At 42.7% G+C, this 26,260-nt stretch overlaps 1 protein-coding gene across 3 annotated transcripts in view; it reads right to left on the bottom strand.

Moving 5' to 3' along the window:
* The window catches only part of USP22 (ubiquitin specific peptidase 22), a 172,515-nt gene extending 146,675 nt beyond the window's left edge, over positions 1-25,840 (bottom strand). For 2 of the 3 annotated variants that reach the window (XM_060260527.1, XM_060260528.1), the window contains exon 1: positions 25,478-25,840. In XM_060260527.1, coding sequence (XP_060116510.1) covers positions 25,478-25,603 — 126 coding nt within the window. In that variant the 5' untranslated portion in view covers positions 25,604-25,840. The remainder of the gene's footprint in view (positions 1-25,477) is intronic. The other variant, XM_060260529.1, reaches the window with a different exon arrangement.
* Positions 25,841-26,260: the final 420 nt, after the last annotated feature.

The raw sequence follows: 26,260 nt of genomic DNA, 5'->3' as shown, positions 1-26,260 counted from the left end.
ATTTGTTACTGCCCATCACTGTAGATGTATTGGCCCTATTATAGGTCGAGGCAATTGTACTCAGCTGAGTAATATCACACCCCGATTGTGGTGAAATATAGATCAATAATCCTGAAGCTTACTAATACAAGCTTTATCCTATGAATCAGCCATTCAGATTCAGAATTCTCATGTCAAAGGAATGCAGCCACCCCTAGATTTGTGATCACTCATAAGCACTGGTTTTTTAAGGACTGCACCTCTGCAGCTTAGAGAATGTCTAGGAGTTTTAGCCTCCTGTTTTTTGCTACTCCTTTACTCAAACAGTGGGGTGTAACTATTGGCCAGATAATGGAGCTCAAAACCACACAACCTCTCTCCATTGAACAAGGTTAAGCTAATAGCTGCCCATTTCCCAGCATAGTACACCAATATAATTCATTTTTGGTGGCAGAACCACATTCTTTAAAATAAACAAAAAGGATTGGAAACAGCCTGTAAGGAAATTATAATATCAACAACTGTATAATGAAACAGTATTATGGAACACAATGACTTCATTCAGGTGTTGTGATAAACTAGCTTATGAGCTATAGCAGGAACAAATCTGCTGGTTGCAGGGCTTTTTTGAGCAGGAACACAGATCCGGCTGGCTTGGTGTCAAGGGGTGTGGCCTAATATGCAAATGAGTTCCGGCTGGGCTTTTTCTACAAAAAAGCCCCATGCAAAACAATGGTGATGTTGGGGGTGTGGCCTAATATGCAAATGAGTTCCTGTTGGGCTTTTTCTATTCCCCCCCCCCCGGTTAGCTGTAACCAAACTAGTCAGTTGTGATATTCAAGTTCAGACAGTTCTACAAAGCCTAATAAGAGAGCAACCTAATAAGGATATCAAAGTAGGATTTCTAAAAGGCTTGTTAACTGCAGTTTGAACTAGATGTAGTGAGTGCTGTAGCATATGCATTAGCATACTATAATTTGTTGATCATGGCCATGAGTGAATGCACTGAAACAGCAGCATAGCAAAAGAGATACTGCTGGGAGACCGAAAAAGAGGTAAGCAAAAGACAAACCATGACTTATATACAAACCAGGGCTTGTTACTTACAGATGGTAGATTAACCTTACTGCTTACTGTTGGATTCGTATGTCGCAGTGTTTTGGCTCCTTAAGTTTTCCTACTGAAATCTATTAAATTAACAGGCTAGTCCTTGACCTGAAGAGTGAACTTAATTTCATTTCTTCCTTAATAAAAAATAAGCAGCAGCTAGTAATATGACTCAGACTGAAACGCTGAAACAAATATTATTTGGTGGAGCAGCAGAAAGTTAGGCCTTGCTGGTTTCTATTGTTTCTATTCTATTCTGTTGTTGAAACCCAAATTTTACATTGTCTCTCCCTAGTGACAGTTAACACACCAAATAGCAATTTTTCAAGTCTTCAGTGGCAGTGAAATACTGAAACGTACTGCGAAAAAAATTAATACTAAGGATAAGCAGAAGCTTCTTCTTCTTTTTTTTTTAAGAGGCCAACCAACTGGGCTAAAACAAATAAAATGAATTTAACAGGGATTAATGTAAAGTTCTGCATTTCGGTTGGAAAAATCCAATGCATCATTACAGGATGGGGGAGACTTGTCTTGGCAGCACTATGTGTCAAGGGGATCTAGGGATCTTAGTAGACCATACACAGAACATGAGTCAGTAGCTAAAAAGACGAATGCAATTTTGGGCTGTATCAACAGAAGTATAGTGTCCAGATTATGCAAGTGATGGTGTTACTTTACTCAGCTCTGGTTAGACCTCACCTAGAGTATTGTGTTCAGTTTTGGGCACCACAACTTAAGGAGGATATAGACAAGGTGGGACATGTCCAGAGGAGGGCAATGAAGATGGTGAGGGGTCTGGGAACCAAGTCCTATAAGGAAAGTCTGAAGCAGCTGGGTTTATTTAGACTGCAGAGGAGACAACTGAGAGGTGATGTGATCACCATCTTCAAGTACCTGAAGGGCTGTCCTATAAAGGATGGTGCAGAGTTGTTTTCTATGGCCCCAGAAGGTTAGATAAGAATCAACAAGTTGAAATGAAATCAGAAGAGTTTTTGATCAACATTAGTAAGAACATCCTGACAGAGCTGTTCCTCAATGGAACAGGCTTTCTTGGGAGGTGCTTCTTTGGAGGTTTTTAAACAGAGGCTAGATGGCCATCTGACAGCAATGATGATTTTGTGAACTTAGGGAGATCATGAGAAGGAAGACAGGATGGGTTGTATTAATGTTTAGTTCTCATGGCCCTTTCTTAGATGCCCAGAAAATGCTGTTCACCACTTTGGGGTCAGGCAGCAATTTTTCTCTAGGCCAGTGGTACTGGAGGATTTTTCTTTTTGCCATCTTCTGGGAGTAGAGCAGGTGTCACTGGGAGTGGGTGGGGGAGAGAGGTATGTGTGAGTGTCCTGCATTGTGCAGGGGACTGGACTAGATTACCCTGGAAGTCCTTTCCAACTCTATGACTCTATGAAATGTGTCTAAATCAGGCCAAAAGCAAGAGATTCCTTTGCTTTTACAAGAGAATTAAAAGCTCTAATGCAAATTTCTCTTGGATTGTCCTGTTCCTTACAGGAGTGTGCAAAGCAAAGTTTATTAAAAACAGTCATAAGACCAGCATACAAAATAATATAAGATAATACAGTATAAGAACATGGCAATAGACAGTTACAGCCATAATTCCTAAAATTCCGGACCGAACTAATCCTTCACTAATAACTCAACTTACAGTACGATCTACGCTTTTTAATTACCAGATAACAATACCTAGCAACCTTGCGTGAGACGGATTCATAATTGTCAGTCAATAAAAACTTCCATCACTTGTTCCTCGGCATATTTACAATAATTTGCCAATGGTTTAAAATGTGAGAGAAGCGGTATCAGCAGCTGCTGTCTCTCTTCATCATGCATAGGACAATGAAGAAATATATGGACAGCTGACTCCACCTGATTCAATGCACAAAAACAAATCCTCTTGATGCATGGGAGTCCGGGTACATCTACCAAAAAGGACTGCTGATGGGAGCGCATCAAAACGGGCTCTAGTAAATGCCCATCTATAATTAGGATTTTTTATAAATCCAAAATAAGATGTGGATCTTAGGCTTGGTTCCAGTTTCAGTTTCTTGTAATAACATGTTAGGGCTGCATAAAAATTTTGTGCTTCGATATCCTTAAATCTTTGAGAAATCAAACTCCTTGCATACTTCTGCCCTCCCTCTAATAAATTTTCAGGATCTAACCCAATTGATTTCAGTTTATCAACTACTTTATGAGACCATTGGGGATAAGGAGTTGATAATGTCAAGTCGACGGATTCAAGAATGAGTCAAAGTTGATACTAAGACTACATTTATTGATAACCGGTACTCTGGCGCAAGCCTCTAGCTTGCTAAGAATGAAACCAATACATTGATACATGGGTTTTAAGATGCACTTCAAAAACATTCCTACGGGGGGGGGGGTGTTTCAGGAGGAAACATTCACACATAACTACCAGATATTTTCTAAGGGATAGCTGGCCTCCTGTCCTTGCATTATCATGCAAGGATTCCTTCCACCTCAGGCCCTGAGAAGGCGCTGACTATTTCTTTCACACAGTTGCAAATCAAAATAAGAAAAGGGGGGAAGGGAAGTAACGAAGGTAGAACACTAGCAGCAGTGGATCCATTATGATTTTAACCAGGCCTGATACTTAGGCCAAGATCCCCCAGTCTTTAGTCATAATCAGTCGATCTTGACATACTGCCCCCCTTAAGCTGACCCTCTCGGTCTCTGAGGGTGCTTAGCTAGAAACTTCTTAATCAGACCAGGGGCTGACACATCTTTTTCTGCTACCCACTCATTTTCACTCGGAGGGAAATGCTTCCATTTAATTAGGTAATACAGCTTCCCATTTTTAAGCTTTGAGTCCAGGATTTCCTGGATCTCATGGTGACTCTGGCTCCCCATCTGGATAGGTTGAGGTGCTTCCGGCCGAGGATGCCAAGGGGAACACCCAGGGTCCTTCCGAAGAAGACTGCAATGAAAGACAGGGTGTACTTTACTAAACATTTTTGGTAACTCCAGTTCTACTGTAACTTTATTTATCACCCTTTTGATCTTGAAGGGGCCCAAGTACTTATATGCCAATTTTTTAGATGGTTGGTTCAATGGAAGATTTTTCGTGGACACAAATACCGAGTCCCCTACTTTGAAATCCCAAGCGGGGATATGGCTTATGTCATATTGCTTTTTGTAAGCCTCCTTGGCTGCTTCCAGATTCTCCTGTATTTCCTTCCAGCTTTTAGTCAGTGTGCCCCACCACTGATCGAACGGGCTTGGTTCCTTCAGAAAATCAGGGATAAGCCCCAACAGGTTCAGATGAGTCTTAACCCAATAGTTACACCTCTGAATCCAGACATTTAATGTGACTGTAGATAAACCAGCTTCCTGTCTCAATATCAAACTTGGCGTACCTTTCGGGGTATAAAAAAATGCTCTAAGAAATTTTGATTGCACTAACTCCAATTCTTTAACTTTACTCACAGACAATATTTGTGTTCCATAAATCATCTGAGGGAGAACTTTGTTTAAATAAAGTTTAAGAGACACATACTGGGCTCCCTCATTCCTAAAGAAGCGCAATATAGCATTTGCGCTCTTTTGTGCTGAACATGCTGTATATTGAATATGACTGGAAGCCCTGCCGTTAAATGTAAAAGTTAATCCCAGATATTTAAAATTTTTAACCTGATCTACCCGGACCCCATCCATTATCCATTTCATTTCTTTGTATTTTTTATGGAAGTGCATAATCTTTGTTTTTGAGTAATTTATTGCAACTGCCTCTTTTTGGCATTGCGTGCTAAATTTTTCCATTGCCGTATTTAGACCCCCTCTAGATAATGAGAGGAGCACGGCATCGTTTGCATACATTAGGACAGAAATCTTTCTTCCTTTGCCTAAAATGGGAGCTAAGCTGTCAATTTCAGGTAGGTGGGTTATCAAACAGTTGACATACAAATTAAATAGAAAGGGAGCAAGAAGGCAACCCTGCCTTACACTTTTTTGCGCTTGAATGGGTTTCGATAGCTTACCATCTGCAGTATATCGTATTTGTAGAGCTGTGTTTTTATATAAATTAACCATCAACAGTAGTAATTTCTTGTCTATGGTAGTCTGATTTAATTTAGCCCATAATCTTTCCCTCACAACCGAATCAAAGGCTGCTTTCAGATCGATAAATGCAACATATAAAACTCCCTTATGGTTATGCATGTATTTTTGAACTAAATAATCTAGAACAAGACAGGAGTGTGCAATATTTTTTAAACCAGTATTTCCCAGTTCAGGTGTATTGGATCTGAAAAAATTCCAGGAGTTCCAAAGTCTTGTTTAAACCAGGCTGCAGGATAAGCAAGCCCCAGCAGCTGCTGTGCCTCCTAGAGCACATTGCTCCAAGAGGAACAGAAAATGTGGGCTGGACTCACTTCTCCTGCAGTCTGGTTTAAAACTGGCTTCAGGAGAAGCCAGTGCAAACCCCAGCCTGTGGGGAGCAATCTGCTTCCAGCAGCACATTAGATCCTGGGGCTGGCTCCTTCTGCAGTCTGGTTAAACTAGGCTGCATGAGAAGCCAGCTCCAAGCTGAGATGGCAGAAACAGTCTGTTCCCCAACTGCACAGCTGATCCTCAGGCTGTCTTCTGCAGTCTCTTTAAACTTTAAAGGGACTTCAGTAGAAGCCCGACTAACAGCTGAGAGGCAGAAGCAATCTTCTCTAGCCTCTCTGTTTTCAGATCTGCCTGATAATTCCTGAATATATCTGGAATTTTTAAAGAATTTTTGTTTTGCTTTCCTTAGAAAATTCAGATACATTTGGGATGCAGAAATCTACCTCAAAAATTCTAGCTAATTTTTTAGCTTGGGTAAATCCAAATGCACATCCCTAGTCCATTACGAGACAGAAAAAATTAAAGCCTGAATTCTGCTGAGTGATATTACTAAGATTTTTTGACTGACTGACTTACTAAGCGATATTACAATATCCATCCCTCTCTGTCTCACTTCCAAACTCTTCACAAAGCAGTTTTAAAATACTCCTCAAGCTTAAAATTCACAGAACAGAATGCTTTTGGTCCAATCTTCATACATGACAATGGACTCAAAAATCTCCTGGGTTCAGGAGTGGAGAACTAAAGGTTATAAAAAAGGAAAACCTACAAGATGTTATGGGGAAGGCAATGGCAAACCACCCCATAAATAGTCTGCCATGAAAACACTGTGAAAGCAAAATCACCCCGGAGTCAGAACAACTGGCGCTTGCACGGGGGACTACCTTTTACCTTTTTTCAAGATGTTAACATTTCTCACACCCATTTTTTTTTTTAAAAAATTCTATTATATTTGCAGTATTCCCACTGCAAGTATATGGAATCATTACATCAGTCTAGAGCTCACACTGAGATCCCCAAACAAAGCTAAGGCTAGACCATGACTCCTCAAATGATTAGTACCAAGGACATCTGATGGTGCTCTTCCATACAGAAGCAGAAAGCAGATGGCACTTCTTTTAATTGGGAGAAAAAGAGTTCTGAAATATGGGGAAAGTGATTTTGCCATGTATTGACCCTTAACAGGTCTGTTCTTTGGTCATAGCTGAAGACCAGTGAGGAAAAGTCTGATCTGTCGCATTTTGAATAAAAGAACATAGAGCTGGAAGAAATATTTATTCAATTTCTATCACACCCTTCCTAATGAAGCAGGCTCAGGGAAGGTTACAACATAAAGGTTGATACAACCATGTCTAAAAAACTAAAATTACATGAGTTAAAATCAGCAGTACAAAACATTGACAGGGAGAAAGGGCATTGGATTATTCCCAATTTCTATGTAAATATTCAAGCTCACCACTGATCAAAGTAAAGGAGATTTTCAATAAACATAAAAATGTCACACAAACACACACAAAAAGATGGCATCATATTGTCCTGAGTCTGCTTCAAGTCTTATTAAATCATGTCTGATCAGTGGGATTTCAAATTATCAGAACCAAACACAAGCATTTTCCTGGTGATTTGTGCCAATAGTTTAAACAGGCAGCTTGAACAGGAGGGGCCGATCATATTAGACGTCCACTGCCTTAGTTAAAAGCCTGACAGAACAGCTCCGTTTTGCAGGCCCTGCAGAACTGTAATAGGTCCCGCTGGGCCCTGATCTCTATGGTAAGCTGATTCCACCATGTCAGAGCCAGGGAATTACCAGAAGATGGTGGTTGGCCGATCATAAGGCTCATCCGGGTACATAAGGGGAGTGGCAATCCTGCAGGTATGTTGGTCCCTGGCCGCTCAGTTAAAAGTTAAAACCAACATCTTGAATCGGATCTGGAACTCTACTGGCAACTAGGGGAGTCTGCACAGCACCAAATGAATGTGGGCCTACACAGGTGTCACAGACAACAGGCGGTTGCTGCATTTTACACTCTGCAGCTTCTGGATCAGGCTCATGTAGAGTGAATTGTGATAGCCTAGTCTGGAAGTCTAGTCTGGAAGAAGTCTACTCTAATCTAGTCTGGAAGTAATCAGGGCTGGCCCCGCCACTAGGCAACCTAGGCAATTGCCTAGGGCGCCAGCCTTCTGAGAGCACTGAATTGGACGCTCTCCATGTGACCCGGCGACATTATCAGTGCCAGGAAGGGGGCTGGGGAGAAGTTAGCCTTGATAAGGGTGCCAGACAGTCTAGGGCCTGCCCTGGAAATAATCATGCACAATCCACAGAATTTAGTGCAACTGGATGCCCAGCAAGCAATTCCATTTTTAGTTAAATGTCAAAACTTGTAAAACCTTCCCTAAGAGCAGATACTCAAAAAAGAGTACATCATCAAAGATGGGTAAAACTATAGCACACATCAGTTTTGTTAAGCTTGAGAATTCCAACTTTTAGAAGTGCCTAGTTCCTGCAATTACAGCAGAACAATGAAAATCTAGAAACAAAGCATTCTATATCCATGCTTTCCACCCACCCCATCAATGATTTGGAAACCACAACATTTAAGAGTCAAATACAACATTTAAGAAGAAAATACCCCTTTAAAATTGAATCAACAACCAAACATGATAAACTGAACAAACTACGTAATGAAGGCTGGCTGTACATATTTCTGATGTGTCCTGCAATCTTAAAGGGCTGATCACATACGGTCAGTGAAAGTTAGGGGTAGAAATTTTCAACTGGCTGAATAATGATCAAGAATCTGAAGTGGTAATTTAGTAGAACCATAGCACAGAGATAACGGTGCTGAAACCAAGTTTGAGTCCAATGGCACCTTTAAGACCAACATTTTACTCAAGGTATAAGCTTTTGTGTGCACGGACACTTCTTCAGTTGCAATGAAATAGAAGTTGCCAGTCCATCTATGTAAGTAGAAGGTGAGCAGTAAATTAGCATACAGCATAATGAAGATGTTTAACAGATTCAAGGAACAACAAGCTTAGTTCCAAGGGGAAACATAGTGAAAGAAACAAATATGTCAAAACTGAAGACTGAAGGCCAGATGCATCCTTAATTGTGGAATTCTGAGAGTAATTAACTGACACTCTGCCATTACAGTCCATCTGTCTCCTCTCAAGCATGGATATGACCTTACAGCATCATCTTCTTTGAAGTGGGGCAACTAGTCGTGTAGAGTTATCTTCCCTACTCCCAGACCAGAGAAATACATTCCAACTACCATTCCAAATTACACTACATTCTATTATTCATTACATTACAATCTACTATCCTAATCTATTATTCTATGGCCCTTCTGAGGGATTGGTGAGAACACAGATATAAGGGCTGAATGACATTAGCATATGTAGCAAGACAAAAAACCAATATCCCTGTTAAGTCCTGGGGATTCCACTGTTCTAAGTGTTATAATAATTTGCAACTCAGCAATTTCCCTTTCTAGTATGTTCCTGAAATTCCTTTGCAATAAAACAGCTACTCTAAGGTCACCAACTGAATGTCCTGAAAGATTGAGGTGTTCTACAAGTTTCTCAGTCTTGTGATTTTTGATGTCAGATTTGTGTCCATTTATCTTTTGGCTTAGAGTTTGACCTGTTTGACCTAACATTGAGAACTGAAGAGAATTGTTGGCATTTAATGACATATATATACGTCAGAAGATGAGTATGTGAATACGCCTAAGATTGTATAGCTGATGTTGTTAGATCCGGAGATGTACGTGGCAAGAAAGTTAGCATTTGGGTTTACTGCAAGCTCTGGTTCCAGTGTCCATGTTCAGATTAGATGTTGTATTTTTATGCTGAAACTAATAAGCTTCTAAGGCTAAGTCATTATTATAAACAAACAATGGACTGCACACAACAAAGGGTGAGCTCCAAGATTCTTGTGGATCCTTTCCTGTGCAACTCTTTAGAACTTCATAAAGCTGATGCTAGAGGTTGCAGGGCTCAGATAGATAAAAGACTGCAGCAAAGAGGAGAAAACAAGTCCAGTCACTCCCACATCCCCGCCAAGCAGTGCTTCATCTGCACAAAAGCAACATGGGGGCGATTATGCCTGGCCAGGCCCCTAAGGTTTTTTGTCCACCTGAGTCCCCAAAACCTTCAGCATGATTTTTGGGGATACTGAGGGACTACATCAGATAGCTCTTTTCAGCTTTTAGTTAAGACGCCAAAGAATTACAAGTATCCAGCAGCACCTTAAAGACTAACAAAATTTGTGGAAGGATAGGAACTTTCAAGAGTCACTGCTCACTTCTTCAGAAACAAAGTATCAGGAAAGCTTACACCCTGCCACAGATTTTGTCAGTCTTTAAGGTGGTACTGGGCTTTTGCTCTTTTGTATTGCTACAGACAGATTGACATGGCTACCTGTCTTTATCTAGCTCAAAACAATTACAAGTTATTTAAGATGAAAAGCACATAAATATGAAAAAGGCCTTGGTTTTGCAATGAGACTCCTGTTCCTAAATAAAACTCCTGCAAGCCTGGGACAAAGAAGTCCTCATTCCTGTCTGTAACATCACTTAACTGCACAATCCAATTAAGAAGACAAGTCGCCACTTATATAAAAGTATCCTAGACCCCCTGGAATGTGTATAGCATTCAAACACTTCATCAAATAACAGGTCTACTGATACCAGCATCTTAAACCTCAGATTTTTCCCATCAGCTTCAGAGGTGCTTATAGGCAAACTGGCTTGCCCTTCATCATTGAATATATAAAGTAATCTTCTCTAGGTCTTGTTTCTCTAGCCACAGGAACCATTAGAAGAGGATGGAAACCATTATTCCAAAATGGAAATATAGGCAGAATGGGCAAATTAACTCAACTTGCTCATTCCTTTTTCACTTCCAGTCAGTTCTATTTACATCACTTTCCTAATCCCTACAATGCTTCATTTTCAGAATTCATACAATAAAAGACACATCACCACTAACCCAAGTCCCAGAACAGCTCCATTATCACAAACCAGATGAAACTTACAGTGGAGTTCCGCAATTCAAGGATACAGAATGTCCCACCCATCACTATTCACCCATTAACTAGCCTCACTGGATTAAAAATGCACCTTTTCTTCACCAAAAAGCTCTACTCCCTATATTGCTATGACATAGCTGAATGTGCTGGTTTCTCTTTTTGACTGTAACATATTCTCTTCTAATATTTGGAATGTGACTTTACTTCCCAGCAACAACGTTAAGCTTAAAAAAAATTTATAAACCAAGATAACCCGACAAGGCAGGTGAGAATATTTATCACTGACAAGAACAGCAAGAGAAATGAGTCTCATCTCTTCACTGCACTGAGGAAAAGAAATCAAAACAGACTACTCCCATCTACACACAATAAGCATCTGAACATGACTGCACAGCAACAGTGAAAACCACTTATCAGCAAGCGAAGAGAAAGAAAAGCAACACTGGAATAGCTAGAGGCTAAGCAGGAGGAGAGACAGCTGTGTGAGGAAGAGCAAGTATATGCATGTATATCATGCACTGAATGGAGTTCACTGATGGAGGGGGAAAGTTCTGAGGCATGAGAGGTGTAGAAAGCAAGGACACCAGTATTTATCACACATGCACCCCAAAATGTGACAAAGGCTATTCAGCTGCCTCTACCACAGTTACTGTTCCAATTACCCAGTGTTCAGTCTGGGACCAACATATCTGCAGGACTGTCTGTCCCCATAAGTCCCCCAAAGAGCTTTAGATCCCACAGATCAACATCTGCTGGTGGTTTCCTGTCCAAAGGAAGTCCGCTTAGTCTCCAGTCTGATGGAATACTCTCCCAAACAAGATCAGGGCCTTGCAGAATCTGTTGCAATTCCACAGGGCCTGTAAAATGGAGATGTTCTGCCAGGCCTATGGTTGAGGCAGTGGAGATCCAACTCCATTGATCTCCCACACCCTACTTTTGTGCCATCTATGTAGTGCTGCCTATTCACTGCTCTCCATTATCAGCCCAATATCTGGTTCCATTTATGAGCATACATGCTGAAAGTTTTCTGGGGCTGCTTACTATCTTTGATGCTGTTATTATTTTTATTATGTATGTTTACTGTTGTAACCTGCCCTGCCTACTCAGCAGGGAATGGTGGGCTAGAACTTCAATTAAATAAATAAAAATTACCAACTGGGGAGAAGATCCAGTTCTGATCAATTGTGATCTCTGCCTTGACATGGAAGTATAAGAGGTTTTCTTAATATTTCTTTTTTAAAAATGGGGGGGGGGTACTTTTCTATATCTGGTCCAATAAAAGCTTTTGATCCAGTTAATCCCTGGATCCCATAGATGCACACAGTTACATCAGAGGAGCAACCACTAATGAGGAACTGTAGATTTAACAGAGGACACAGTGGTAACTACCGCAGAGCCATTGTAGGCAGTATTCTCACTCTACTGCAGGGGTGGCCAACGGTAGCCCTCCAGATGTTTTTTGCCTACAACTCCCATCAGCCCCAGCCATTGACCATGCTGGCTGGGACTGATGTAAGTTGTAGGCAAAAAACATCTGGAGAGCTAATGTTGACCACCCCTGTCTATTGCTTTTGGTACCAATACAGACGCTATCACAATAACCTAATTCAGAAAACAGTGCAGATATTACAGACTACCTTACTGAGCAAAAAGACACTTGAGAACAAGTAAAAAAACATTCTAGACACTACAAACTGGTTAGAAAAAACTGAAATATAGATACAACTCACTGGGTTCTAAACTTAGGGTATCAACTTTGGATACTGATCTGGCCATCCCTATGATCACTAAATGATAATTTCTGATCAGTTTACAGCTGGAGTAAAGCAAAACAAAAAAGGACACACAAAAGGAATAGTTGGGAAATAGTAGACAGACAGAACATTTGCTCACTTTGATTTTGAACAAACCACATGGCATTGGCCATGTCTCCAAGAGGACATTTCAGAAATCGTACCTCATTCAAACAGCTTGCACCTAGGGTACTAAAAAACGAATCCCAAATTTGAAAAAAGATAAAAATGCATATAAAAAGTATACACAACACAAAAAGAGAAATCACTGTAAGAGGTTTATACTAAGCTAAGTAAGATCCTCACATTTTCAATGCTTGTTTCATTCTATTTCCTTAATGGACATCAGTTTATAAATTTGACGTATAACTGTTTTTGCATGAAGCAGTACACAATGGCTGCAATCCTATGCATGTTTATTTTGGTACTGAAATAGGGCTCTTCCTTTCAAGAGTCTGATGTAATTCATATGGAGCTCCCAATTGGTCCAGAATGCAGCAGCCTCACTATTGTCGGTAGCTAGACACTGAGAACGTATGGTGCCCATTTTGAAATAGTTACAACGGCTGCCAGTCTGTTTCCAAGTATCCCACCTCTTAAGAGTAGTTTCCAAGTTCAATTCAAAGTGCTGGTTATGACTTTTAAAGCCCTTCAAACGTGGAGCATTTCCCTGTATTTGTCCCTGTGTGCCAACTATGGTCTTCATGGAGAAATAAACTTTGAAAAATAACTAATGTCAATAAATGCAAATGTTCAAAAATGTAATTTCTAGTACCCCTATCAACACAATATCACAATACCATTATCAAGTCCACATTCAAAGTCCACAGAATACATAACCTGGGGAAAATATTATGTATTTATTTATCTGACTTGATGAATCACCTCTAGGCGATGTCCAACAAAAAATTACATACAATAATTAAAAACAATTAGCTAAAACAAATTACAAACCCGATGACATCTATTATAAAGTGCTACCAATTCCTGCTTTCTAGACGCTGCATCGGGGGCAAGGGTCCCCCAGGAGGGGGACGGAGAGGGATGTCAGCCCAGCAACCATTGCTGGCCTCAAACAAAAGCCTGGTGGAACATCTCTGCCTTACAAGCCTTGTAAAATTGTAAAAGATCCCACGGGGCCCTAGTTTCTTCCGGCAGAGTGTTTCACCAGGTCAGGGCCAGGACAGAAAAGGTCCTGGCCCTTGTTGAGAACAGCTGGACCTCTTTAGGGGTCCAGGGACACAGCGAAGGAGGTAATCCCATAGGTATGTCAGTCGCAGACCACTCAAGGCCTTAAAGATCATAACCAAAACTTTGAATCTGACTCATAAGACTTCAAAAGCCTATAAGGCTTTGAAAGTGCGTCACTCTTCTGACACTCAACATAAGTCTTCTTTTCTGCTCCTTTACTCTTCATGAAAAGTGCTTGTGCAAGTCTTAATCAATAAAGTGCTTATAATGATCCATTTATAGTTGTGTCTTGTCAATTTCACGTTCCAATGTAGGCATGGACCTGTATTATATAAGCTTCTAACAGTACTGTTGACTATACATCTGTTTCTCCCCATGTCTTTATCAAAGAGGCATGAACAAAAGTCTATCTCTATAAGTCTATCAGAAATCTATCTGCTGCAACTGGTACAAAACGCAGCAGCCAGGTTGTTATTGGAGCTACCTTTATGGGAGCACATTCAACCTGCGCTGGAAACACTGCGCTGGTTGGCTGTGGTGTTCCAGGTTCACTTCAAGGTGCTGGCTATAACCTTTAAAGCCTTATATGGCCTAGGACTTGTCTACCGCCTTTTCCCATATGAGCTCCAGAGCATACTACAATCAAGTTCATAAAATCTTCTCACGATCCCTGGGCCAAAAGAAGCTCGGTTGTCTACCGCTAAAGCTAGAGCCTTTTCAGTAGCAGCCCCCACCTTGTAAAACACCCTTCCTGAAAATATCAGGGCCTTGCAAAAATATCAGGGCCTAAATAGTTCCACAAGGCCTGCAGGACAGAATTGTTTAAACCGGCTTTTAATATCTAACAGGGAGGTGATCACTACTCCACCATCCCACAGCATCGATATCTTAACTTATTCCAGTATAAATGTAGAGTGCCAAACAACATCCTACAACAGCAATGCATGTAGCGCTAAATAATAACTAGTAATATCGACACCATCTTGGATTTTAGGGATTGTAATCATATGAAAATTGGAGAAATCAAGGGAATGTTTCATGCAAAGATGGCCGTGATAAAGGACAAAAATGGTAGGGACCTAACAGAAGCAGAAGAGATCAGGAAGAGGTGGCAAGGATACACAGAAGAATTATACAAGAAGGATCTTAATGTCCTTGACAACCATAACAGTGAAATCGCTGACCTTGAGCCAGACATCCTGGAGTGTGAAGTCAAATGGGCCTCAGAAAGCATTACTAACAACAAAGCGAGCTGAGATGATGGTATCCCAATGGAGCTATTCAAAACCCTAAAAGATGATGCTGTGATGTACACATTATGTCAACAAATCTGGAAAATGCAACAGTGGCCACGAGATTGGAAAAGATCAGTTTATATTCCAATTCCAAAGAAGGGTAATGCCAAGGAATGTTCAAACTATCGCACCATTGCACTCATTTCACATGCCAGCAAGGTCATATTAAAGATCCTACAAGCTAGGCTTCAGCAGTATGTTGATCAGAAACTACCAGGAGTTCAAGCTGGGTTTTGGAGAGGTAGAAGAACTAGAGATCAAATTGCCAACATTCCTGGATTATAGAGAAAGCACGGGAGTATAAAAAAAAGTCTATTTCTGTTTCATTGACTACGTTAAAGCCTTTGATTGTGTGGATCACAACAAACTGTGGCAAGTCCTTAAAGAGATGGAAGTACCAGACCACCTCACGTCTCCTGAGAAACCTGTAGAAGGGTCAAGAAGCAACTGTCAGAACGGGATATGGAACAACTGATTGGTTTAGAATAGGAAAGGGAGTTTGACAAGGATGTATATTGTCACCCTGCTTATTTATTTAATTTATATGCAGAGTACATCATGCGGAATGCTGGCCTGGATGAAGCACAAACCAGAATTAAGACTGCCGGGAAAAAATCAACAACCTGAGATATGCAGATGACACCACTCTAATGGCAGAAAGTGAGGAGGACCTAAAGAACCTCTCGTTGAGGGTGAAAGAGAGCACAAAAGTAGGCTTGAAACTCAACATCAAAAAAACAAAGATCATGGCATCCAGCCCCATCACACCTTGGCAAATAGAAGGGGAAGATATGGAAGTAGTGACAGACTTCACATTTCTGGGATCCAAGATCACTGCAGATGGTGACTGTAGCCATGAAATTAAAAGACGTTTGCTCCTTGGAAGAACAGCTATGGCGAATCTGGGCAGTATAATAAAAAGTAGAGACATCACCCTGCCAACAAAAGTCCGTATAGTCAAAGCTGTCATGTTCTCAGGGTGCGGCAGGCAGGAGTCCAAAGCCAGTCCAAGGTCAAAGTCCAGGAAGTCAAGCAGGAGCCAAGTCACCAATGCAGAATCACAAACCGGAATCAGAAGTCAATGTCCAAAAGCCAAAAGGTCAGGGTGCCAAGGAAATTAAAAGCAGGTAAGGATCAGAAATCAGGAAGGAGCGTAGATGCAAGCCAGAGAATAGACTTGTTGCTTCCACAAGGTTACCAGGTCCTGGGTGGGAGCTATATGGGAGTCTCAATCAGTCTGCTCCCTGGGTGGCAGTGACTCTGCTAGAACTCAGGGCTGAGAGATCTGATGCCTTGGCATGCCTCATGTCTTCGCTCTGAAAGTTCTTTCCGGAGCCTGCTTCAAACTCTTGAGATGGGAGAAGGAGAGCTTGGAAAAGATTGATGGTCAACAGCTGAGACTGGTGCCTGGAGAGTGATTGATGGGCCAGCTGCTGTTTGTTCAGCTGAGGAACTGGCTGGCAACTCTTCCAGGTCTGTTAACCCTTCCAGCTCATCCTCGTCAGGGCTCATGACAAAAGCGATGGTATTCCCAGTAGTAATGTATGGCTGTGAGAGCTGGACCATAAGGAAGGCCGAGCGCAGAAGAATAGATGCTTTTGAGCTGTGGTGCTGGAGAAGAATCTTGAGAGTCCCTTGGACTGCAAGAAGATCAAATCAGTCAGTCCTAAGGGAAATCAACCCAGACTGTTCCCTGGAAGGTCAGATGCTGAAGCTCAAATATTTTGGCCACCAAATGACAAGGGAGCACTCACTGGAGAAGATCCTGATGCTTGGAAAGACAGAAGGCAAAAGAAGAAGGGGACGGCAAAAGATGAGATGGCTGGACAGTGTTACTGATGTAACAAACACACATTTCAGCAGACTTCTGAGGATGGTGGAAGACAGGAGGGCCTGGCATGACTTTGTCCATGGAGTCACAAAGAGTTGGACTCGACTGTGCAACTGAACAACAACAACAACCATATGAAATGGTTTTATTGTGGTTGTTTTTATTTCTATGTTGTTCTAACTGTTGTTAGCCACCCTGAGGCCACTGGAGGATAGGATAATAAACAAACAATGGTCTTCAGGCAGCCATTAGCTGGCTATCCCACCCCTTAAGAGGAGCCCATCCAGCATCAACCAGAACCCAGTTTGATTCCCCACTCCTCCACTTGCAGCTGCTGGAATGGCCTTGGGTCAGCCATACCTCTCACAGGACTTGGAAGGGCAGCTGCTGTGAGAGCTCTCTCAGCCTCACGCATCTCACAGGGTGTCTGTTGTGGGGGTGGGAAAGGTAAAGGAGATTGTGACTGCTCTGAGACTCTGAGATTCAGGGTATAGGGCAGGATATAAATCCAATATCATCATCTTCTTCTGGGGGCAAATGCCTTCTTGGTGTTGGCCCCTTGGCTGTGGCAGTCCTTGCGCCATCTGGGGACTTTTCCACCATGTTAGGCGCAGGCTTTTGAAAAAAAAAATAAATGCAGCATTCCCTGTTATGGGTTGTTTGATGGTTTTCATGGGTTTGTTGCTTGTTTGTGGTTGCCGTTGATGTTTTTCTTTGCACGGTTTGTAGATTTCCTGACTTTATTTGGCTGATTTTTGTCACCTTTCGTTAGCACTGTTGGCTGGGCTGTCTTGGGAGTGACGGGCATTTCTGTCAACTGACTTGAGAGCTTGGCTTAGCAGTAAAACATCTGAGACCCCAGAGAGCCCCTGCCAGTCACAGCAGACAGTATAAGGCAGCATCAAAGGTGGTGGAGAGGCGGCCCATAAACATTTTAGATTAATAAAATAAATGGTGACATTTGAGGTGAGGTTTCCTTGAGGGATGAGGGTTCTGATTGGCATGGTGTATGGTTCTAATATTTACAGGCTGGGCTTTTTCTGTAGCAGGAACTCCTTTGCATATTAGGCCACACACCCCTGATGTAGCCAATCCTCCAAGAGCTTACACGGCTCTTAGTACAGGGCCTACTGGAAGCTCCAGGAGGATTGGCTACATCATAGGGGTGTGGCCTAATAGGCAAAGGAGTTCCTGCATATTTCCTACAGATCTAGGAAAGCATGCAGGAATAGCCTGGAAGCAGATTCCCCTCCCCCGATGGTTGCACCCCTGACCTCCTCCCAAGGTGACCACTCACAGGCTGGCTCCAAAAGTTTCACTTCCTTCTTGTTCTCTGTCCATATTCAAACTGACCCTCTCCCACCCCAAGGAAGGGCCACGGCTCAGGGGCAGAGCTTCTGCTTTGCAGGTGGGAAGTTCCAAGTTCTCTCCTTGGCATCCCCAGGTAAAAGGGCTAGGCAGCCGGCGATGGGAAAGATCTTGCTTCTCCACTGTGGCTCCTGCTCAGCAGAATGGGCTCTCTGAAAAGGTGCTGCAAAGTTTGCTTATTTGCCAGGGCTTTTGAGGGTGTTTGAATGGCAGGCATCTTTTAAGGAGGGAGGATGGATCTACAATTTGCTATTTTGATTTTAACTGCAAAAGTTTTGAAACTACTATAGTAAGATGCTTTGAATCACGAGGAAAAGCAGGGTATAAATGTTATAATAAATAAATATGCTCCCATGTAAGCACTGATCATACTCATGGCGCCTTCGTTTTGCCATAGTTACCCAGTTACTCCCATGAGTCACTGGGCAAGGGTGGGTAGGTATGTATGAGTACAATGCATAGGATCAGCTGCAATCCTAAGCATATGTACCTGGATGGAAGTCATTCTTATTGATTGCAGTGGGGCTTACTTCTAGGTAACACTGTTTAGAAGGAATTCTGATCCCATGTCCCACTGAATAAACCTGGCTACGACAGGGTGATGTTGGCAGAGATAGTTCCTCTGTACTTTATAAAAAGGAAACATACTTGTGTCCAACCTCTAATAAATAAATTACCAAAAGATACACAGAACATGTCAGGAATTTTCAATGGAACTACTACTGTACCCACCCTGAATGGCGTTGCCTCAGTATTTCTGTCTCTTCCCCCCGTTTGCTGCAAGACTACTATTTTAAGAACTTTTCAGAATGGCCAAGAATTGGGGGTCAGACACTATCAGTCATTATGAAGAACTGTTAACATAAGTAAATAGGATTTGTTCCTAACAGGTCCTGCCAGACCAACTTCATTTCCTTCTTTGGGCAAGTGACAAGCTTACTGGATCAAGAGAATGCTGTTGATGTTGTCTTCCTTAGATTTCAATAAAGTTTTTGACAGGGTCCCCCACGATGTTCTGATGGGTAAACTAGAGGACTGTGGATGGGACTCCAGAATAGTTAGGTGGATAGGGAACTGGTTGGAGAACGGAACTCAGAGAGTAGTTGTCAATGGCGTTACGTCTGAATGGAGGGAGGTGTCCAGTGGGGTGCCCCAGGGCTCAGTTTTGGGCCCTGTATTTTTCAATATTTTTATCAGTGACATGGATGAGGGTGTGGAGGGTCTACTCACTAAATCTGCAGATGATATCAAATTGGGAGGAGCAGCAAATACACTGGAAGATAAGAGTTAGAATTCAATGAGATCTGAACATGCTAGAAAAGTGGATGGAAGGGAACAAGATGCAATTTAACAAGGATAAGTGCCGAGTTCTACACCTTGGTAGCAAAAATGAGAAACACACATACTGGATGGGGCATACACTTCTGGGCAGCAGTGTGTATGAACAAGATCTTGGGGTATGGGTGGACTATACCCCAAGATCTATACCCAGGTGTGGAAGAGAGCAACGAGAATGAGCAGGAGCCTGGAGACCAAGCCCTATGAGGAGAGGCTGAGGGACTTGGAAATGTTCAGACTGGGGAAGAGGAGGGTGAGGGGGGGACATGCTCTCTAGAAGTATATAAAGGGCTGTCACTTAGAAGAGGGCAGGGAGTTGTTCCTGTCGGCAGCAGAGGAGAGGACTCATCATATTAGGTTTAACTTAAGAGTGGAAAGGTATTGACCGGATATTAGGAAAAGCTTTTTTTCAGTAAGGGTTGTTCAACATGGAATCAGCTACCAAAGGAGGTGCTGAGCTCCCCCTCACTGGCAATCTTGAAGGAGCAGCTAGATGAACACTTGTCAGGGATGCTCTAGGCTGATCCTGCATTAAACAGGGGGTTGGACTAGATAGTCTGTACGGCCCCTTCCAACTCTATGATTCTATGATTATTTTCACTAAGTTCAGTTGAAACATCAAGTTAGCAGATGTCCTTCAGGGGGGGAAAAACCTAGACATATCTGTAGATTTCATTCTTGGGACTAGCAATGATTACTATAAAAAGAAAAGCATGTACTTCCCAGCTGCAAATGTTTAAGGTGCAGCATATTTTAATTTGCTGCTTTGTTTACTGCCTTAATTAAAAAAAGAAACCAACTACATGTCCGGTTGTGCGTGGAACTTGGTGAATTATATACAACTAGGAGTAAGGCCTGCTGTGAAGAAAAATACAGTGGGCTCTAGAAGGAGGCTCCAGGCAAATGCCCCCCTTGCTGTCTTCCCACCCACAGAAGTGGAGTTGATCTCTGCCAGTTGTAATTCTTCTGACCTCCAGCCCTCACCTGGCCCCACCCTCTCCAAGCCCTACCCCTTAAATATTCAGGAATTTCCTAATCTGGAGTTGGCATTCCTATCTCCTTCCCTTTAACTGTCCTTCTGACCTCAGGTTTCCATCGCCTTCTTCCTCCCTGCAGCCTCTACACAGGAAAATAACAGTCTTTCTCCACAGTGGAGGGGGGGAGAGACCAAAGCAACTTACATCACTCTCCTCTGCCCCCTCTGATCTGAACAACAGCCCTGTCAAGCAGGCTAGGCTGAAAGTCTGTGACTGGTCCAAAATCATTCAATCAGCTTCCACAGCAAGAACCTCAGTCTGGTAGACCCCGTCCTGAGACCCTAACTCCTATGCCCTCTTCAAACTTTACCACAGAATCTCCAGGAATTTCCCACCAACCTGGAACTGGCGGCCCTAGTCAGGACTGGCCCCAATGAGTTCTGCCTCAGAGGCCCTTAGTGATACCTTTCAGACCAGCAGTTTCTCTCTAGCTTTCTCTGGCTGTCTCCTTCCTCCTCCCTCCCTCAGCCAATCAAAGGAAGGTTTTCTTTCTCTCCTCTGTGAATCAGTGAGACAGGCAGCTCAGCCAATGGGGGACAGTAGGGAGAGCCAGTAACTGCCAGATCTAAGGTTGGTTGCGTTTTACTGACAGAATCAGCTTCGCTAGGTAGCACGTGGGTGAGAGAGAGGAATGGACTCAACCAATGGCATGCAAGTACTCGATTGGTAGTTCAATGGGCCAAAGGTTGATGAAGTGCAGTCCCACCCAGTCCCAACCAATCAGGATGCTTAGATTTGCCAACATGAAACCAGTTTTATGTCTAGAAATAATGCTGTAATGTTTTAGTACATTTTAGCAACACATATTTTCCAATATAAACAGGGGTGTTACCTATGATGTACCTTACTTATAGCAGTCCATGCACACACACCCATAACAGAACTACTAGTCCAGTTTCATATCAGAGAGATTCATAATCAATCAAATGTACCTTTACAATCTGCTAGTTTATTTAATCATGATTCCTCAAAGCTAAGATGATGCAGAGATGTATCCCTCTGCCTTCTAAAATAGTCCTGCAGATCTTCCAAAGCATCAAGCACAGGCCCTGTTACATATGTGCCACTGTTCTTGTCTCATGTTTCAAAACCTGTTAAATCCTACTATGAAGCATACATCTCATGCCTATTTACCTAGCTGTTGATTTCTGACTAAATATAACAAGATCAAGCAAAAACAGAAATAAGCATTCTGAACACTAAGCTCCAAGGTGTTCCTGGCTTCTCAAGGTACCCATATCTGACTTGCACAAAAAAGAGGCTTTTGTTCATTCTATCCACGTTGCAGTTTTCATCATGCAGTGACTTGCAGTAGGCACTCTTGTGAAGGGAAACTAATGTGGGAAACAACAGTCCCTCTCTGTAAAAATAAAACAGCAAAGAATTTAAGACCAGGGATCTGTATTAACAAAGAGAAAAGGGAGAAGGGACAGAAATAAAGAAGGAGTACAATATTGTAAAGGCTTTTATGAATGCAACACAATAAGCAATGTTGGCAGCCAAGCAGTAAAGCAAAACACTGACACTTTCTGCCCCCTGCAGTTTATATTGATATCTGGATTTTGAAGATGCAAGGCCTAGGAAGAAAGAAAAGGTAGGTTTACTGTGTTTCTCAGACAGTTTACGATGAAAAACAGCTTTGCAAGGCTATGTTCCTTTATCAAAGGCTGGTTTTCATCACTGAACTGTATACCATCCATCCTTCACGCTACTGTTGTTATAAATAGCCAGATGTTGGCATTTATATATATTTTCTCCATCACTGATTCTTTGGTACTTGAATTCAACACAGCATTACAGCCCATCCAAGCTGTTCTTTTTGTGTATTTTAAGATATTCAGACAAAACAGTGGAATAAAACTTTCCAAGAAAATAATGACCTCCAAGACTTTCATATAGAATCTGTGCCAGAAATATACCACAAAAATCAGCACAGTTGTCAAGTGACGAGCAGAAAAGATTCCACCAACAAATACATGGGCCTTATGCCTCACTTCACCTCATCTTCCCCAAGACCCACATACAAACCCTTGCTGAGTGACAACAATCAACAGCTCATGAGAAACATTAAGAGCAAAAAACTTTTGTGGCCTAGCCTTACACATAAGCGAAGCTATGAAAATGGAATGTATTCAAAAAGAAAAATGTTGTTAAAAGACCCAAAATATAGTACTGAAAGCAAAGAGCATTCAGAATCCATACTTGCAGCATTTCTCTCAACTCCAGTTACTTCCAGAATATAAACCAATATAGTGAGCTTTTTAAAGAAAAATGTTTTAACCACAAGAAAAAATATGGTTCCAAACACAATTAAGCTAAAGATACGGTTGCATTAGAATTACATTGAGTTTCAATACGATGGCAATCCCAAAACCTCAGACTGTAGATAGGGTGAATTAGGACTGTGAACCTCACCAACCAACAACAGGGAACACAAGATGAAAACCTCTCCCTCTGCTCTGCCTTCTTTCTTCTTGCAGGGAATTGATTTTGCATGAGAACAGTTTAAAAAACTATTCCACACCTACACTCTGAAGTGGTATGCCCCACATCAAAACTCTGAAGTGGTACATTCCAATCTCCCAGCTACTTCTGCTTTGTATGCAGATGAGGCTTTAAATTCCATGACCTAGGCTGGTGGGAAAATCTCTGAGATCCAAAATTCTCCTACAGTCAAGCCAGTGCATACAGTATTGGGTAGAAACACATCAGTGAGTACCCTAATTTAAGAATAGGGAAGTTTGTTTATAATGCAAGACGTATCTAAGAAAAATGTTAAGTTTTAGAATGTATCCTCACTGACACTAAAAATATTCCACCACTAATTGGCTGTTCCTCACACATCTCTTTCGATGTGTTTTTCCAAACAACATTAAGCAAAACCAGACTGCCTCAAAGGTTCTCATAGTGATCATCACCATTAGTTTGCCTCACTGGCCAGCCTCCTAGACATTTTATGCTACCATCTCAAAATCTGAAATACCTACTCAATACTGGCATAAAGTTAAATGTGGTAGTCTTCAAAAGTCCTTAGGTTGGTATCTAGCAACTGAAACCTCTTCCTAGTTTTAGTTTGTGATGCTATTGGTTTTCAGAGTCTGTTGCTTTTTGGTGCTCAAGACATGCTTTCATCTAGGCAAGGCCTACTCCAGAGTGAGAATCAGGTGATGCTTGGAGAAGAGCAAGGAGGAAAAAATGGAGATAAGTATCTGCTTACATTTCAAAACTGGGGGGGGGGGTCAAAAAGCAAATGGGATTGGCAAGTTTATCTCTGAGATGCATTTACATTGCCCAGACTACCTATAAAGGTGAATTTACTTTGTATATTTGTCTGTATAATTTGTCTGTATAAAGTGCTAATTCAATTATTTTTTCCCACTGTGATCCTCTTATCAAGTGATATCCCATATGAGAAATTAAAATCAGTCGTAGAACCATTCCCATCTATTGTATTCTTCACAACATTTGTTTCTGTCTTCTTCCATCTTTGCCTGCGTGAAAATCCCCAATCCATGCATAACCTCTCCCTAATCCAAGGCTTGCCCCTATGCTTATCTGAAACACCTCACCACTCTGCTCACTCCCAAACCCTTCTGCTGATTAAACATCACCCACCTTTCCCCGTTCCTTGCCCTAGCAGTTCAGTAAACCACCTTCTAAAGAAAAATTTAAGAAAACAATTTCTCCCCCTATTTTAGCTTTCTTTGTCTAGAAAGGCATCATTCTTTTCTGCTCCAGACTGAGCCCTGAAGCAGGAGAATGACTGCAGAAAGCTCCCCCTGCCCCAACCAAGCACACAAAAGCAAGGGGTGGCATGCTGTTTTGCACTGAGAGCTCTCCCTTGTCTTTCCCTCCTCCTCTTGCCCTCCCTCATGCATGCTCTGCAGTTGCTGGATTCCGGGAAACCCTCACTCCCTCCAGCACTTCCAGGAGGAAAAAAAGGCGGAGCATCCTCTTACACCAGCTGATGGGATTGGAAACCCATCAACCTCTGCCACCACCTCCCCACCCCAAAGAAACCGATTTTGCTTCCTGAAGGGGGGGGGGGGTATCACAGGCTGCCTGTATATTTTGGGCGGGGATATGGAAAAAAAAAAGAGAATGAATCCCGCCCCCCAGTGGGGAACACAACCAGGAATTATAACAGGAAGAGAAGGCAAAAGCAGAACAAGCGAGTTGCTTGGATGAATCACTGCTCTCTCTGTATCTCTCTCTCCGTGAACATGCACATTACTTATTATCCATAGTGACATATATAATGAGATGCATACGTATGTATATCATATACATGTACACAAAGACCTCCCACATAGCCTATAACTATATAGTCCATTATGATAGACTATATCATATAATATGAAATGAAGTGCATACTATTTATATATCTCACATACACAGACCTCATATATATTATGAGACATATGCAGCATATACAAAGACACACGCCTGTGATAAATATATCTCAGAATAATGGGTACAGAACTAGAGGTGCACATATGCAAGACAGGTGTAAATATGCATAGTCATATAGAACATCGATTACAATGGAATATACAGAACATGATGTGTAAGATATATAAAGATGTGTATCATCACACAGAACATCTATTTCATTATAATGGGATGTCTGTGGGTGGATGTAAAAAATTCCCTAGGAGAGATATGTGTCATATACATGTGAGACCCACCTACATCATACCTACCTACATCATCATTATTTATGATGTATAGTATATTACTTACATATCCCATTACAATAACCTGTGTACTATATACAAGTCTCACATGTACATCTACACGTCCCACTACAATGAAATGGATGCATCAAACTATAGTGCTACATTCCTCTGTATGTTCCACTATAGTGAAACAAGAGATATCAGATAGAGCAACACATAGCACACATTTCATCTATAGGTCACGCTATAGTAAAGAAGCTGTATTAAGCACAGTGACACTTGCAAAAGCTACAGATGGAGGAGTCTCCTGACAATATGTAATATTGTCGTTACATATTGCATGACAATGGGACGTGCAATATGTAACGATGCAGGAAGTGTGCGTGCATACACACAAGTGCAAGCAATAGATCAGGGTTCCCCCCCCTTTCCACTCCACTCCTTCTCCTTGTTTACCTTGCGCTTCCTGGTCTCGGCCGACCCGCTCCACACGAAGCACTGGTAGATCACCCTCAGGTTCTGCTTCCAGTTCTCCACCTTGAAGCCGGTCACATGGCAGCACCCGGCGGCCGGCGGACTCATGTCAGACCCCCCCACATCAATCCGCCCGCCCCGCCGGCACGGCTGCTGCTCCAAAGAGTCCGGGATCGCGGTGGGGGGGGGGGAGGAGGGGAGCGAGGCTGCAGTCGGAAGGAGGGAAGGGCGGAAGCCGAGAAGGAAGACCGGGCGAGGGGGGGGGGGGCAGCACAAATCACAGACACAAACTCAAGCCCCCCCTATAGACACACCACAAAATTAAAAAAGAAAGACCCCCGCGGGAGGCGGCAGAGGGGGGAGGGGAGGGGGAGCCCCTCCCCCCGCCGCCGGGGGGAGGAGGGGGCAGGTGGGGGGTCTCTGCAGGGGGCGGGTCGCCACCCCCTCTCCCCTCAGGGCCGACTGCGGAGGGCGGTGAGGCGAGGCGGGGCGGCTTCTCTCCCTCTTCCCCTTCCTCGGTTCCCCTCAACCCCGCCCCGCCCCCGGCCGCTCCGAACAAAGCGCCGCCGAGCAGAAGGAGGCGGCGGCAGCGCACAAAGATGAGGCGGAGGGGGAGAAATCGCTGTGGCGGCCGGCCGGCCTGCCTCCTCCTCCTCCTCCTGCCTCGCGCGCTCCGTCCCCTCAGTCAGTCAGTCACTCATGGAGGCCTCGCGGCGGCTGAGGGGGGAAGGGGGGAGGGGAAGCGAGGGAAATCCTGGGGGCGGC

Source organism: Heteronotia binoei, chromosome 20 (genome assembly GCF_032191835.1).
Source record: "Heteronotia binoei isolate CCM8104 ecotype False Entrance Well chromosome 20, APGP_CSIRO_Hbin_v1, whole genome shotgun sequence".
Lineage (NCBI taxonomy): Eukaryota > Metazoa > Chordata > Lepidosauria > Squamata > Gekkonidae > Heteronotia > Heteronotia binoei.
Note: the sequence above shows the minus strand (reverse complement) of the source record. Positions and strands in the feature narration are given on the sequence as shown.